The sequence below is a fragment of the Corythoichthys intestinalis genome, chromosome 12 (genome assembly GCF_030265065.1).
Source record: "Corythoichthys intestinalis isolate RoL2023-P3 chromosome 12, ASM3026506v1, whole genome shotgun sequence".
NCBI classification, from domain to species: Eukaryota; Metazoa; Chordata; class Actinopteri; order Syngnathiformes; family Syngnathidae; genus Corythoichthys; species Corythoichthys intestinalis.
In genome coordinates, this window is record NC_080406.1 from 31570111 (window position 1) to 31588144 (window position 18034).

Consider the following 18034-nt stretch of genomic DNA (forward strand, 5'->3'; position numbering starts at 1 on the left):
AATTATTTTCTGTATAAAAATTAATTTGGTGTTCAAAAAGTCTTTTTTCAAACTTGAGTCTTGAAAAAGAGGGGGTCGTCTTATAATCAGGGCCGTCTTACAGTGGGGAGAACAAGTATTTTGATACACTGCCGATTTTGCTGATTTTCCCACTTGCAAAGCATGCAGAGGTCTGTGATTTGTATCATAAGTTCTCTTCAGCTGTGAGGGACGGAATCTAATACAAAAAAACAGAAAATCACGTTGTATGATTTTTAAATAATAAATTTGCATTTAATTGCATGAAATAAGTATTTGATACATCACAAAAATGGAACTTAATGTTTGGTACAGAAACCTTTGTTTTCTATTACAGATACCAAACGTTTCCTGTAGTCCTTGACAAGGTTTGCATACACTGCAGCAGGGATTTTCGCCCACTCCTCCATGCAGATGTTCTCCAGAGCCTTCAGGTTTCGGGGCTGCTGCCAGGCAACACGGACTTTCAACTCCCTCCACAGATTTTCTATCGGGTTCAGATCTGGTGACTGGCTAGGCCACTCCAGGACCTTAAGATGCTCCTTACGGAGCCACTGTTTAGTTGCCTTGGCTGTGTGCTTTGGGTCGTTGTCATGCTGGAAGACCCATCTTCAGGGCTCTCACTGAAGGAAGGAGGTTGTCAGCCAAGATCTGGCGATACATAGCCCCATCCATCCTCCCCTCAATACGGTGCAGTCGTCCTGTACCCTTGGCAGAGAAGCAGCCCCAAAAAATGATGTTTCCTCCTCCATGTTTCGTGGTTGGGATGGTGTTCTTGGGGTTGTACTCATCCTTCTTTTTCCTCCAAACACAACGAGCCGAGTTTAGACCAAAAAGTTCCATTTTGGTGTCATCCGACCACATGACCTTCTCCCATTGCTCCTCTGGATCATCCAGATGGTCAGTGGCAAACTTCAGACGTGTCTGGACATGCACTGGCTTCAGCAGCGGGACCTTGCGTGCGCTGTAGGATTTTAATCCATGACAGCATAATGTGTTTCCAATGGTTCTTCTTGGAGACTGTGGTTCCAGCCCGTCTTCAGGTCATTGACCAGGTCCTGCCGTGTAGTTCTGAGCTGATCCCTCACCTTCCTCATGATCAGTGATGCCCCACGAGGTGAGATCTTGCATGGAGCCCCAGAACGAGGCAGATTGACCGTCAACTTGAACTTCTTCCATTTTCTAATAATCGCTCCAACAGTTGTTACCTTCTCACCAAGCTGCTTGCTTATTTTCCTGTAGGCCATCCCAGCCTTGTGCAGGTCTATTATTTTATCCCTGATGTCCTTACACAGCTCTTTGGTCTTGGCCATTGTGGAGAGGTTGGAGTTTGTTTGAGCATGTGAACAGGTGTCTTTTATACAGGTAACAAGTTCAAACAGGTGCAGTTACTTCCGGTAATGAGTGGAGAACAGGAGGGGTTCTTAAAAAAGAACTAAGAGCCGAAATATTTACTAGTTGGTAATGTATCAAATACTTATTTCATGCAGTTAAATACCAATTTATTATTTAAAAATTATACAATGTGATTTTCTGAATTTTTGTATTAGATTCCGTCCCTCACAGCTGAAGAGAACTTATGATACAAATTACAGACCTCTACATGGCTTGCAAGTGGGAAAACCAGCAGAATCGCCAGAGTATCAAATACTTGTTCTCCCCACTGTATATTCGGGCCAATACGGTAGTATTTTCAATTAATTATACCCACCTGGACGCCACGAAATGCATGTCCGAGAGTTTAAGAGGACACTCGCCGTTAGCATTAGCTGAATGCGAACCCGAATGTTATGCTAACGCTACGAGTTACATTTAGTGTATGATGATCACTTAGCACAGGGGACGCAGCACGTCACATGAGTGACACAACCAGATATTGCTACGATGCAGGCTAACACCACATCAAATGTCACACATTGTGAACATGTGACCGAAACTATTGCACATTTTCGTCTCGTTCTCGTCTCGTCAGACAAAAACTGTCATTAGGCTCATTGTGTTTTAGTCTCTCAAAACACAATTTTAGGTCTCTATCGTCTCATCATCGTCATGAAAAAAGTGTTCATTGACACAATATTTTCGTTGTTGTCATCGTTGACGAATACTACACTTTCTGAAAATGCCGTGATCAGATCAAGGACATCCGTAACATCGGAGAAAAAAGTTTGTACACACCTGTTTTAGAGTAAAATATGACATAATACTCACTCTGTACCATGTGACAGACGCGGGGGCGCCGTAGCTGCGGAGCTCGTTTAGAACGTCTTTGACTGGACAGGAAAGTGTGTCGGTCACGCCAACAGTGATGACCTGAGAGGATGTACGCGGACGACCGCACTCGCCATGCACGGGAACGTCCACTACCAACCGGGTGGAAAGCTTATAGCAGCCCGAGGAGCTTGTCCTGGAAGTGTAATTGATGTCAAAGAATTATCATATGGCGGAAAACACAGACAAGACTGAAAAAGCACTTTCTGCTCTTGCACTCCTCTTTAAAAGAAACTGCTGTATTTTAAGCCAAAAAAACTTTTGTTTTTGATAGAACAATATGTCTATATGCTGCCATAGCAGAAGGAAGCCCCCGAACTATTTTTAATTTGACCGTTTTACACTGGAAACCCCCGTTTAGAGATGTCGCGCAACCGCTTTTGTTTTTCAAAAAGGTAATTAATTATATTTATTATTGAAAATGTCTGTCATTTTTAGCTTAGCCTTAGAATCATTAATTGAGGTCTAAGATTTCGTTTAAAAAAAAAAAAGACTTAAAAACTTTTAAACAAATGACGTCACAATGAAAAAATGGTGTTTGTAAAAAAGTGACGGATATCTACCTCATAACTATGGCTTAATTGTATTTTTTTGTGTTACTGTCGCATTTTCTTCGATATGTTAGATGATAAATAATCGATCCAAACAAAGAAAAATTGAAAAAAAAAAAACAACATCTCGACCAGTCCTTGATGTCTGCGATTTCTGCATCGCGACCCTTGTTATATTACCATGTTTCACCCATAAAATTCCCCAAAAATCCAGTTGTGGGCATTCACAGCTGTGTCTTGACACTCAGTGATACATGCTACATGGAGTTTTTGGATGGAAACAAGGTAAGTACGCGATAAAATCTCGTTAAAGTCATGGCGTCTGTAATTCTGCTCTCGCAGATAGGGTTTTGCTGTTAAATTTTTTTTTTAAATGCCCTCCTGTTCAAAATTTTTCTTCCCCCAGAAAATTGGGATTTTAAGCTTCCCAATGATGTATCACACATGCATATCGGACGATTTTGAAATTTGGCCATATTGGGGGCGTCAGAGCGGAACTTTTCCACCATATATATTTTTTCTCAACTTCAAATTTACTTATTTGAAACAGAAAATTCTGTTCATTATTGTTCTGATGTTCATATAATTAAACATTGTTGATTAATAACAATTTGGTACTAATTCATGATGTGGTTGGATTGGATTCAATTCAAATGTATAATTATTTTGCTTATTAAAAGGAAATACAAATGAATTAATTTCCTGATCAATTATATTTAATCTAATGAACTCAAATAGAGAATGTTGGAAATTTAAAAAATATTTCGAATGAATGTATTTCACATTAAATCTATTTCACCCACCTTTAAATTCAAATTATTTCACATCTGAATTGACATCTGACTCCATTTTTATTTTAATTGCAATTCGTGATTTACATTAAATCAACTGCCACTTTAAATTATTTCAGAACAAAATTAGAATTAGTTTGTTTTTAGAATTCAATAAATCCAAATACAGATAATAAAATAAAATCATGTTAAAACTAATCAAAATGACGTAAACTATTATTTAACCCCATGCAATTGAATAATTTCCATATTAAATCAATTTGAATCCAATGAATAAAAGTAACTTATTTTAATAGAACTTACATTTAAAAAAAAAAAAAAAAAAAAAAATTCATATCACATTTGTTCACTAACTTGTTTAAACAATTCAATTATATTTGACCACGTATAATTCACAATAAATGTAAATTAAATGAGTTCAATTCACCTTTTAACGAAATGTGCATTCATAAAATTCACATGAAATCCCATTCAATTCAAATTCCTTCAAAGCTGAATTTCATTTGAATACCTTTTCAGTACATCCTGTAATAACATAGTATCATGCTGATATTTACAATATGTTCCTTACCTGATGACACACTGGTAATATCCATCATGGTGCTTAGTGACATTCAGCAACCACAGAGTCTCTCCTCGCAGCAAGACGCCACGGCTGACGTTGCTGAGGCGTTGTCCTGTCTCCGCGCGGTACCACTCCACCCAGTACGACGTCGATGATACATTAAAGACTTCAGGAGACGCTAACGTGCAGTTCATCATGGCTGCATCGCCCGGGACTGAGAACACTCGCTCGAATCTGACCCCGTAGTTACGGCACTTGTCTGACACAAACAAATACCTGCAATTAGCTTTTGGGTTGGGAGTGCAAGTTGTGATCAAAATACTTTTCAATGTTTCAGTGTTATCGACTGCAGGAGTCAGTGGTATAATACATTGACACCTCGTTTTTCGCAGTTAATGTGGACCAGAACCCGCCGCGATAAGAGAAAAACCGCGAAGTAGTGCCCCCCCCCCTTTTTTTGTGTGTGTGTGTACAAAGTATTAATTCAGGTTTTGCATTGGAAAATATAATGTATATATATATATACTGGACTGTCTCAGAAAATTAGAATACACAATATTCTAATTTTCTGAGACAGTCCTGTATATTGTTCTATGTAAAGGACGTCAGCCAAGGTCGGCCCCCCACATTTTTACCACGCCAAATCTGGTCCCCTTTGCAAAAAGTTTGGACACCCCTGCTTTAAATGGTGGATTAATGTACAGGACTGTCTCAGAAAATTAGAATATTGTGTATTCTAATTTTCTGAGACAGTCCAGTATATGTATATATATATGGCGGAAAACACTCAGGTGACTTGAAGTTCCGCTCTGACACCCCAATTTAGCCAAATTTCAAAATTGTCAGATATGCAAGTGTGAGACGACATTGGAAAGCTTAAAATCTCAATTTTGTGGGGGAAGAAAAATTTTGAACAGGAGGTCATTTTAAAAAAAAAAACATTTTTTTTAAAACAGCAAAACCCTAACTGGAGATGAGAGCACGCGAGAGCAGAATTACAGACGCCATGACTTTAATGAGATATTATCACGTACTTTCCTTGTTTCGATCCAAACACTCCATGTTGCATGTATCACTGAGTGTCAAGACACAGCTGTGAATGGCCACAGCTGGATTTCTTTGGGATTTTATGGGTGAAACATGGTGATATAACAAGGGTCGCGATGCAAAAATCGCAGACATCAAGGAGTGGTCGAGATGTTCTTTTTCATATATTTACCCTTTTAAATGTTATTTTTCAATCTTTCTTTGTTTGGATCGGTTATTTATCATCAAACATATCGGAGAAAATGCGACAGTAACAAAAAAATACAATCAAGCAAGAGTTATGAGGTGGATATCCATGACTTTTTTACAGACACCATTTTTTTCATTGTGACGTCATATGTTTAAAAGTTTAAAATATGCAAGTGAATAGTTTTTTTAAAAGTCATTTTCTTTTTTAAACGAACTATTAGACATCAATTAATGATTCTAAGCTAGAAATGACAGACATTTTGAATGATAAATATAATTATTTAATAATTATTATTATTTTGACAGCCCTAATATTAATATTTTCATAAATGGTTTTTAAGCACTTCAAATGTAATAATTATGATAAGTTTTAAACATGTTACTGTCCCAACGAATTATTTTTAAACAAGCATAAAGCAGAAAAAAACTTGGCTAAATTAAATGCTTCATTGAGTGAGTCCACTCAAATCCGCTCAAGCTGCTCACTTACACACAATGAGATGCCACACCAACTGTTTAAGAAGTTAAACGATGATTGACGCATGGGGCACTTTGATGTTCGCTTCTCTGGCAAGATCAAACATCAACGTCTGTCAATCATTAACTTTAATAAGCGACTCCAGTGCACTCACTGCCTGACTGACAAAGAGCAGGGAGAGGGAGGGTAGGAGAGTTAGACTACGAGATCGGCTCTGGACAGCTTGTCTGTATTTTTTTTTTTTTTTTTCTTCATTGAAAAAAATCCACGATGGACTTAGGGCGCGAAGTTTGCAGGGTGAAGTAGCGAGGGGTCACTGTACATTGATTCTAACATGCGTTGTTTAGTACAAGTCAATTCATTCATGACATACCGTAACAAGAGGTGAGCCTAAGTGTAACAGAATAGGAAAAGGTTTTTGAAGAAGCCCAATAGTATTTGTTCACAGCATTTTTATTTTGTTAAACAATCCCTCTAGCAAAATGCTGTGTCAAAAAGCAGAACATTTATGGATTTAAATATACAAACTACACACGCATGGGAAAAAAATACAAATCACAGTTCTTAATAATACAACTTCATTATGTGAACAAAAGGACACAGTTAGGAAAAAAACACTGAGTAAAAAAGACTAAATTTTTAAAACACGGTCTATTGTGGACCAGCTCAACACCCTCTGCAGGGTCCTCGAGGGTTCATGGGAGTTTGCCAAACCGGTCTACTTGTGTTTTGTGGATTTGGAGAAGGCATTCGACCGTGACCCTCGGGGAGTCCTGTGGTAGGTGCTTCAGAGGTACGGGGTAGGCTACTGAGACCCCTGGTAAGGGCTGTTCGGTTCCTGTACGACCGGTGCCAGAGTTTAGCCTGAAGTTAGTCGGATTCATTCCTAGTGAGGGTTGGACTCCGCCAGACCCAGTGGCATGGGCGGGCATTAGGGGGCCGGGCCCGCCCTGAGAGACTGCTGTGCCCGCCCTAGCTCGATTAGACTGTACTGTGTAATTTTTTTTTTTTTTAATCTTCCATAAAACACACACACGGAGAGGACAAACCCTCTATTCCAGTGTTTTTCAACCTATTGTGCCGCCGCCGTGAGAGATCGTCAGGTGTGCCGCGAGAAATTATCCAATGTCGGGGGTTTTTTTAAGCATCGGGCAAAGTTGCAGTGGGAAGGAAGGAGTAGGCAAAAAGTTCTCGGTTGTAGGCAGATGAGCGAGGCATTGCTCGTGTTGCGTTCAAGAAATGCTCGGATTTCTAGCCATTAGCCACCTTGCTCTCCGCAACAATGTGAACCCCAGCACGAGTACTCTTCATCATTTCACTCGTCAAGTGTCGATATACCCAAAAATGTCCTTTCCATTTCATCCATATGTGACGACTGTCAATCCTCCCTCTGGGTTTTATTCCAACACATTATCGAGGACAGCAAGGTGGGCGATGGCTAGAAATCCGAGCCGTTCTTGAATGTGACACGAGCAGCTATCTAGCGCCATGGCGCCATACCATACAAGCTTAAACGTCATCTCCAAATGAACGCCCGTCGCTTCAGAACAAGTTGATGGACTATTTTGTTCGCCTTCGTGAAAACACAAAGAAATGGGCAACTTTTTTTAGAAAAACTCCAAAAGTAAATAAGGAAGCCCTGGAAGCCAATTACTTTGTTGCTAAATCCAAAAAGTCCCAATCTGTGGCAGACACTTTAATGCTACCTGCCTGCAGAGCCATTGTCAGCGAGATGACCAGCCCTGATGTGCTTAAAGACATTGCTCAAGTTTTTCAAGCCTAACTGCTAAACAAAATTAAAAATAAAAACAGAGAGAGACTGAGAGCTGTTGAAGAAGATTCCTGCCAGTTTTTTAGCTTTGTGTTCATCTTAACCGGCTCAAGTTTCACACTGAGTAAGTATAAATACTGAGAAATTATTTTACAATTAAATATACTGAACAGAAAGTAATTTTGGAACATTTTGGTGTGGTGTGCCGCGAGATTTTTTCCAATGTAAAAACGTCCCGTGACTCAGAAAAGGCTGAAAAACACTGCTCTATTCATCCTATCTTGATCTGTCGTCATTCAATTCAAGCAATCTGAGCAGCGAATGAAGGCAATTTCTAGCCAATCACAGATAAGGGCTGGGCGGAGTAGCCGGCCATTGGGTACTGCGATTGGATAGGGATTGCTTCGGTTACAGAAATGGCGATTGAGCGGCTCCACCGTTGCTAATTCAAATTGGAATTGACATCCATGTTTTTTTCAAGAAACTAAAGACGAACTCAAGCCATGACAAAGACGTGGCCAAAAGTCAACGTGAAGGGATAGCGCTGCCACCTTCTGCTGTTTCACTGACTGACACCATCATCACAAAATATAACTGGTAAAAACGCCACTGTTCAGGCTAAATTTACGTTGAAGAAGTGTGCCCCTCCAAAAAAATGTAATGCCCGTAATTTAATTTCTTTCTGCAGCCGGGTCTGGACTCCGCCAAGGTGGCCCTTTGTCACTGATTCTGTTCATAACTTTTATGGACAGAATTTGTAGGCGCAGCCGAAGCGTGGTACGGTTTTGGTGGCCTCTGTATTGCATCTGTACTTTTTGCACAGGCTTGCTGTTGGCTTCATCAAGCCGTGATCTCCAACTCTCACTGAAATGGTCCAAATCCGAGACCATGGTCCTCATTTGGAAAAGGGTGGCGTGCCCTCTCCGGGTCGGTAATGAGATCCTGCCCCAAGTGGAGGAGTTCAGGTATCTTGGCGAGAGGGAGATTGACAGGCGATTCAGTGCAGCGTCTGCATTGACTGAAGTGAGTTTCCTCCGTTAAGGTGTCCGCGCTCTCCCTTAGAGATAGGGCAAGAAGCTCGGTCATCCGGGAGGGACTCAGAGTCGAGCCAGCTGAGGTGGCTCGGGTATCTGGTTTGGGTCTCCTGGACAACTCCCTACAGAGGGGTTCTGGGGATGTCCCACAAGCGGGAGGTCCCGGAGACGACCCAGGACATGCTGGAGAGACTATGTCCGGCAGCTGGCTTGGGAACGCCTTGGGATCCCACTGGAGGAGCTGGTTGAAGTGACTGGGGAGAGGGAAGTCTGGGATTCCCCGCTAAAGCTGCTGCCACCACAACCCGACCCCAGATTATGCGTTAGATGATGGATGGATGGATATTTACAACAAGACACTGATGTGACAAATGTTTTTTTTATATTGCGTGGGAAAATATTTTAGGTATTTCTTATATTTACAAAAGACAAAAGATTACAGCACCAACCACTACTGCCAAGTGGTAGGCAGCTGACCGCTAGCATGCAAAAAATGATTCATCTGCCAACAAGCTGGCAGCATATCAGATAAGGGTGTAACGGACCGGTACATGTATTTGTATTGAAACTTTTCGGTACGTAGTGCTCGGTTCGGGACGGAGGCGTACCGAACAAGTTTCTGACGTAATGTAACCCTTACTTTTCGAGGCTGTGAGTCGATTGGGTTACAGTTTCTTTGTGTAGATTATATTTACTCCGTCTTCTCTACTATAATGAGGACCAACACGGTACGACAATATAACCCAGAAACGTCAACGGTGCGAGAACGTGGCCGCCGCGAGAACGCAGTGAAACGCAGGTGTTAAAAGTCGATCAGCCAATGCACACCAGTCGGTGCGGCTGCGTGTTAGACGCGTCCCAGAAGCGGCTCAACGCGACGCACGCAAAAAGAACGGCAGAGTTTATTATTTGACGCGACCCTCCTGCTTCAATACTACTACCAGTAGCTAGGATCTGGCAGACCGGAAGTCACTCGTGTAAAAATACGGTGGATCCGGTCGATTTTCAAACTAATATGCAATCGTAACCTACTTTTTGACTCCATCAGATCTGTTGAGTGGTAGATTGGGGCACAGTTTGTTGATTTACTGCTGTCTTCTCTGCTGTAATAATAACCAACACGGCCCCGTGTTCAATACAAAACCCTCCTACCACAACAAAACAAGTAGGAACTAATATTCACATAGGAACTAAAGTTATAAAACATAAAATATATAATATAAATGAATACAACATCACATTTGTAAAATATAAACACATAATAAAATGAATAATAGCCCAATTAAATAAAATTGAAATGAGCTAAAACACCTGTAATTAAATAAAAAGAATAATACACAGATCATGCTTACACAATTAAATTTATTCATTTCTGTGTGGCGCTTTAACTTGAGAAAATCCACCAATAATGCTTTTGAAAACCGTTCATAAGGAAAAAAATGATTCATTGAGGCATTTCATTTGTAAAATACATGTTAAAATCTTTGTCATTGGGATTGCTTTTCTCTTTAGCACAGGACTTCTTTTTTCTTCTTTCTTTCGGAAAGCTGACCAATACACGGGGTCTGAAAGGCAAATTTTTGTTGGATTATGATCTTTAAATGCCCGCTACTTTTGAGCAGAATTCTAGCTTTGTATAGGCTAATATTCCTATTGTTTAAAGCACAAAGGTGTTTAATAAACAACTAGCACATTTATTATTTGCATTTTGTTTTCTTATTGTACCGAAAATGAACCGAACCGTGACCTCAAAACCGAGGAACCTAGATTTTTGTGTACCGTTACACCCCTAATATCAGAAGTTAAGGTAAAATAGTACTTTCCTTGAGTACTTTATATTGGCTACCTGTAGCTTTTCTTAATGCGTGTGTGTTGCATTTAGGTTTAGCTCCAAAAAGGAGGACAACTAAGTGTTCTGCTTGAGACTGCGAAAGATGCAGTACAATGCATTTAAATAGAGGGTTCTCCTACATAAGAGAGCACTGTCTTACATAATGCAGGACATATGGCCACCCTACAAGAGAGCTAGTTAACTTGCTTGGTTATTTGCCAGGTTGTTATGTTAGTCAATTAGTTGGTGACTTAGGAAGTAAATAGTTGGTTTGTTACATTGTTCTTCAGTGTGTTAATTCATTCATCTCTTTGTGTTTGTTTGTTACAAAGTCAATTTGCTAGCAGAGCTAATAAGTTCTGTTTCTGCAACTTATCAGGTTGTTGGATGATCTATCCACTACACAGCTATAACATCTGATGATTATCAGGGATACGCGGGAAGGCAGGTGGTGTGGACTCAATTGCAGGGAAACAAAAAGCAGCAAGGCAGGTGGCGGTGAACTCAAAAAACGTTTTAATAATAACTAACCAAAACCACAAAGTACAACCAAAAGGACTGGTGATCAAAAAGGCAATGTTCAAACCAAAACTTACTTAATCGGAGGGACTGGTACACGAGGGCTTGGACAGGACTTGAAAATTGACATTGACATAGACAATGACGCAACCAGGAGTGACAAGAAACTGGGTGCTTATATACACACACGCAGACAAGGGGTAACGAGACAAAGAGGAACAGCTGGGTAACACAGTAGGATGCAGATTGCAGGATACACTAGGAGAAGGCACAACAGGTGAAATCAATGGGCAGTCACAGAGACAAGTCACACTAGGAGAAAACCAACACAAAACCTAACAGTGATTTAGTTGATCTGATCTGGTGCCCATGCAAGCTCTTGAGATATTTGTGGCCTCTTGTTTGGATTCTCGCCAAGCAGATAACCACATTCCCAAGAACTTTCAGATATTTTTCCACTCTTGTCCCACCACACCTCACTACTTTTCACTGACGCATCTATGTTTGAAAAAAAAAATCAATACTTTTGTTCACCCCTTTTCCAGGATGTTACAAACATCAAGGTTGGCTGAGTAAACATGTTCTTGACTCTGACCTGACCAGGACTTTCCCACTAGTCAGCCTCCACCGCTACCGGTACTCACCATGATCCGCATGAGTCCAGCCGACGCTCATCAGAACCGACGCCAGCAGGAGGGCCCGCACACGGACACACATGACTGCAACGTACATCATACATACATAATAGACGGCAATAATTTCAAAGAGTAGCAGCAGATCAGAGGACAACTTGTGCCTTCCCACATGAGCAACTGCCGAGGAAGCTTCCCGCTCGCCCATTTAATGCAACAAAAAAAAATTATTACGCAAGGCTACTGTTTAACCACGTGGACAGAGGCCAGATGAGGAGTGCGGGTGTGCGCACGTCTATGAGAAATTGTGATGGTCACAAAATATTTAACTCTTTATCTGCCTTTGGCACTGAAAGCAGTTTTTAGGCGAATAGGCGTTTGAATGGGATCAGTTTGTTCTGAATGCAGCCAACTCCTCTGTTATTAGGAGGGTGTGCATACTTGCGCAACATATTACTGTACTTTAACTTCCCCTCCTGAAATGTTTTTTGTTGTTCAAGTGTACAGGTTATGTCACATTCATTTAACTCTTTTAGGGTCAGTGGTAACTACAGTGGACATCTTTTGAAAAGTTATCATTGGCTTAACTCATTCCCTGCCAGCTCTAGCTACAAAGTGCAGTGGTACCTCTACTAACAAAATAAAATGGTTCGATAAGTAGTTTCTTAACTTGAAAATTCTGTAAGTAGAGACGCGTTTTCCATTTAAATGCACTAATCTGTTTCAATACCCCCCAAATTAAGCCATAAATCTTTTATAATGCATAGAAATGCATCAAAAACATGTAATAAATACATGTTACAATTAGATTATTACACAATAAACATAAAATTATAGTGCGTAATGTATAATACCAAGAATAAAGTAAAGTATAAAAGTTAATACACTCATGTAAAGCTGTCGGAACACGAGGGACGAATGAAGAAGACGCTGGGATACACACATGCACATACAGTAGAGCCTGTCAGCCAATTGGATGCCAGGAATGCTAGGCAATAGCCAATGGCAGACCAGCTATAAGTATGTTACGATCAGTAAACTCTGGGAGCTGCGAGTACCAGCCATACTGTATTTTTGCCTTTTGTATCTTGAAATTTCTCTTAACATGAGGCAATATTTTCCTGTCAAGGCGTGTCTTAACCTGAAAAAACTGTATGTAGAGACGTTCTTAAGTAGAGGTACCACTGTACAATGCTGGCGAACAGTATTGGTACCCCCTCAATTTCTCCCTAAAAAGGTTTGCAATTACAAATGCCTTGTAGTAATATCTTCATTTATTTTGCTTGCAATGAAAAAACACAAAAGAGAAACCCAAAATAAATAAATAAATATATAATTGTCATTTTACACAAAACTCTAAAAATGGGCCGAGCAAAAGTATTGGCACCCTTTGAAAAATCATGTGATGCTTCTCTAATTTATGTAATTAACAGTACCTGTTATTTACCTGTGGTACATTACAGGTGGTGGCAAGACTAAATCACACTTGCAGCCAGTTAAAATGGATTAAGGTTGACTCTACCCCTGTCCTGTGTCCTTGTGTGTACCACATTGAGCATGGAGAAAAGAAAGAAGAACAAAAAACTGTCTGAGGACTTCAGAAGTAAAATTGTGAGGAAGCATGGGCAATCTGAAGGCAACAAGTCCAACTCCAAAGATCTGAATGTTCCTGTGTCTACCGTGCGCAGTGTCCTCAATAAGTGTAAAGCCCATGGCACTGTGGCTAACCCCCCTAGATGTGAACGGGAAAGAAAAATTGACGAGCGATTTCAATGAAAGATTGTGTGGATGGCGGATGAAGAACCTCAACTAACATCCCAAGTTCAAGCTGTCCTGCAGTCCGAGGGTACAACAGTGTCAACCGATACAATCCGTCGGCGTCTGAATGAAAAGGGACTCTATAGTAGGATTCCCAGGAAGACCCCACTTCTGACCCAGAAACATAAAAAAGCCAGGCTGGAGTTTGCCAAAACTTACATGAGAAAGCCAGAAACGTTTTGGAAGAATTTTCTCGGGTCAGATGAGACAAAAGTAGAGCTTTTTGGTAAAAGACATCAAAATAGAGTTTACAAGAAAAAAAATACACGAGGCCTTCAAAGAAAAGAACACGGTCCCCACAGTCAAACATGGCGGAGATTCCCTGATGTTTTGGGGTTGCTTTGCTCCCTCTGGCACTGGACTGCTTGACCGTGTGCATGGTATTATGAAGTCTGAAGACTACCAACAAATTTTGCAGCATAATGTAGGGCCCAGTGTGAGAAAGCTGGGTACCCCTCAGAGGTCATGGGTCTTCCAGCAGGACAATGACCCAAAACACACTTCAAAAAGCACTAGAAAACTAGGTTTGAGAAACAGCACTCGAGACTTCTAAAGTGGCCAGCAATGATCCCAGACCTGAATCCAATAGAACACACGTGGAGAGATCTGAAAATGGCAGTTTGGAGAAGGCACCCTTCAAATCTCAGAGACCTGGAGCAGTTGGCCAAAGAAGAATGGTCTAAAAAATCCAGCAGAGCATTGTAAGAAACTCACTGATGGATACCGGAAGTGGTTGTTCGCAGTTATTTTTCTAAAGGTTGTGCTACCAAGTATTAAGCTGGGGGTGCCAATACTTTTGTCCAGCCCATTTTTGGAGTTTTGTATAAAATGATAAACATTTAAATTTTTTTCATCCTCTTTTGTTTTTCATTTTTTTCATTGCAAGCAAAATAAATGAAGATATTACTACCAAATCATTTGTAATTCCAATCATTTTCCGGGAGAAATTGAACATTATCTGACAGAATTGCAGGGGTGCCAATACTTTTGGCCAGCACTGCATGTGCTGTGGTAGTTCGTAAAAGAGGGAAATTTATATTGAAAACACGTATGGTCAGCAATAGACATCCAATCCATTTCAACAGGGAGGTTAAAAAGGATTGGGCGTCTATTGCCATCAATGGCAGGTACAGTGCCTTGCAAAAGTATTCGGCCCCCTTGAACCTTGCAACCTTTCGCCACATTTCAGGCTTCAAACATAAAGATATAAATTTTTAATTTTTTTGTCAAGAATCAACAACAAGTGGGACACAATTGTGAAGTGGAACAAAATTTATTGGATAATTTAAACTTTTTTAACAAATAAAAAACTGAAAAGTGGGGCATGCAATATTATTCGGCCCCCTTGCGTTAATACTTTGTAGCGCCACCTTTTGCTCCAATTACAGCTGCAAGTCGCTTGGGGTATGTATCTATCAGTTTTGCACATTGAGAGACTGACATTCTTGCCCATTCTTCCTTGCAAAACAGCTCGAGCTCAGTGAGGTTGGATGGAGAGTGTTTGTGAACAGCAGTCTTCAGCTCTTTTCACAGATTCTCGATTGGATTCAGGTGTGGACTTTGACTTGGCCATTCTAACACCTGGATACGTTTATTTTGGAACCATTCCATTGTAGATTTGGCTTTACGTTTTGGATCATTGTCCTGTTGGAAGATAAATCTCAGTCCTAGTCTCAGGTCTTGTGCAGATACCAACAGGTTTTCTTCCAGAATGTTCCTGTATTTGGCTGCATCCATCTTCCCGTCAATTTTAACCATCTTCCCTGTCCCTGCTGAAGAAAAGCAGGCCCAAACCATGATGCTGCCACCACCATGTTTGACAGTGGGGATGGTGTGTTCAGGGTGATGAGCTGTGTTGCTTTTACGCCAAACATATCGTTTTGCATTGTGGCCAAAAAGTTCAATTTTGGTTTCATCTGACCAGAGCACCTTCTTCCACATGTTTGGTGTGTCTCCCAGGTGGCTTGTGGCAAACTTTAAACGAGACTTTTTATGGATATCTTTGAGAAATGGCTTTCTTCTTGCCACTCTTCCATAAAGGCCAAATTTGTGCAGTGTACGACTGATTGTTGTCCTATGGACAGACTCTCCCACCTCAGCTGTAGATCTCTGCAGTTCATCCAGAGTGATCATGGGCCTCTTGGCTGCATCTCTGATCAGTTTTCTCCTTATTTGAGAAGAAAGTTTGGAAGGACGGCCGGGTCTTGGTAGATTTGCAGTGGTCTGATGCTCCTTCCATTTCAATATGATGGCTTGCACAGTGCTCCTTGAGATGTTTAAAGCTTGGGAAATCTTTCTGTATCCAAATCCGGCTTTAAACTTCTCCACAACAGTATCTCGGACCTGCCTGGTGTGTTCCTTGGTTTTCATAATGCTCTCTGCACTTTAAACAGAACCCTGAGACTATCACAGAGCAGGTGCATTTATACGGAGACTTGATTACACACAGGTGGATTCTATTTATCATCATCGGTCATTTAGGACAACATTGGATCATTCAGAGATCCTCACTGAACTTCTGGAGTGAGTTTGCTGCACTGAAAGTAAAGGGGCCGAATAATATTGCACGCCCCACTTTTCAGTTTTTTATTTGTTAAAAAAGTTTAAATTATCCAATAAATGTTGTTCCACTTCACGACTGTGTCCCACTTGTTGTTGATTCTCGACAAAAAAATTAAATTTCATATCTTTATGTTTGAAGCCTGAAATGTGGCGAAAGGTTGCAAGATTCAAGGGGGCCGAATACTTTTGCAAGGCACTGTATATAGTTAAGCAATGTGAGGTCACAAAAGAATTTTTGAAAAGTTAAAATAAAATTCCCAATAGCAAAATATACACAAGTCTTTATTCTTCTTCCTTTTTCAATTATTTCCATTTTTTAAAGAAATATTTTCCTTAATTTTAAAAATCAATTTTATTTTATTTAAAAATTTTATTTATTTATTTATTTATTTTAGCAGAATGGATCATTCCATTAATTCATTCAAATTATTTAAAATTATTGATATATATTTTCAGCAACATTTGTCAAACGTTACAGATCCGGATTAAATTATTTTGAAATCTATACAACAACAATTTGAATTTCCCATTCAAGTATTCACCTATAAAAGTTTTTCATTGTGTATATTAAGCAAAAATCTGTTGAAATTCTCTGAACTTTTATGTTAAAAATCTACATCAAATTACTATTACTAGGACGTTCTATTGTTGCAATAGTCAATAATGAAATCTGTGGATTTCTTTAAATTTTGAGATTCCACAAAAAATGCCACAGTACTCTTTGGGTGATGCAAAAGTCCTGAATCAAAACCAACATTTTTCAACAGTTAGACTTCAGAAGTTTTCTATTTTGTTCGGCGACTCACCCTGACTGTGCGCGCACAATATTTCATTCATTCATCTTCCGCTGTGCTTATAGTTGTGGGGGGTGCTGGAGCCTATCCTAGCAAATTATGGGCAGTAGGCGGGGTACACCATAAATTAGTTTCCAGCCAATCGCAAGGCACAAACAATCATTCAGGCATACACTCATAGCTAGGAACTATTTAGAGTGTTCAATCGGCCCAGCATGCATGTTTTGGGGATTTGGAAGGAAACACAACCCTGGGTGACATCAAGGCCACCAGGGTGTTGAATTCTTCAAACTCACCTGTGTGGAGACGAGGACTCTGGTGATGGTCAGCTTTTTCATGTCATTTTTCTTCAAGTAAAGGAATCAAACATGCGTCTTCCTCGTCGCCAGGCGCTTCCCCGTCTGAGCAAAGACACATGTTGCAATTTGTCGTGAGTTGAGCAATCACTTCTGGGAGGTGCGCTTACACGCAAGTCCAGGCGAGTGTGCATTCCAAACAACTGCTTCATTTTCCGGTGGCAATTTTCTTTGGCGCCATCTGGTGGTAAACTTTCTCCATAACAAGATACTAACACAAAAAATGTGTGGGTGTTAGGGCTTTTATTACTTTGTGTAGATTTTTATGAACCTCTGCAAGTAGGTGAAGCCTACCGAAGGCGGAGGTGGAGTCATGGGGTTTGCGTGCCTCAGTGTCAGTGCTGGCCAAAAGTATTGGCACCCCTGCAATTCTGTCAGATAATACACAATTTCTCCCAGAAAATGATTGCAATTACAAATGCTTTGATAGTAATATCTTCATTTATTTTGCATGCAATGAAAAAACACAAAAGAAAATGGAAAAAAAAAAAATCATTATCATTTTACTAGGGCTGTCAAACGATTGAAAATTTTAATCGAGTTAATCACAGCTTAAAAATTAATTGTAATAATCGCAATTCAAACCATCGAAAAATATGCCATATTTTTCTGTAAATTATTGTTGGAATGGAAAGATAAGACACAAGGCAGATTTATACATTCAACATACTGTACATAAGTACTGTATTTGTTTATTATAACAATAAATCAACAAGATGGCATTAACATTCTGTTAAAGCGATCCATGGATAGAAGGAATTGTAGTTCTTAAAAGCTAAATGTTAGTACAAGTTATAGAACATTTATAAT

The 18034-nt window shown here is 40.1% G+C and overlaps 1 protein-coding gene across 2 annotated transcripts in view; it reads right to left on the reverse strand.

Moving 5' to 3' along the window:
• Positions 1-17304, reverse strand: part of LOC130927043 (interleukin-1 receptor-like 2) — a 35615-nt gene extending 18311 nt beyond the window's left edge. Inside the window, exons 1-5 of one of the 2 annotated variants that reach the window (XM_057852522.1) lie at positions 17165-17269; positions 16881-16957; positions 11707-11781; positions 4200-4452; positions 2227-2422 (exon numbers count right to left, since the gene is read on the reverse strand). In XM_057852522.1, the coding sequence (XP_057708505.1) occupies positions 2227-2422; positions 4200-4452; positions 11707-11781; positions 16881-16911 (555 nt within the window). In that variant the 5' untranslated portion in view covers positions 16912-16957; positions 17165-17269. Of the gene's footprint in view, positions 1-2226; positions 2423-4199; positions 4453-11706; positions 11782-16880; positions 16958-17164 lie in introns of both variants that reach the window. The other variant, XM_057852523.1, reaches the window with a different exon arrangement.
• Positions 17305-18034: the final 730 nt, after the last annotated feature.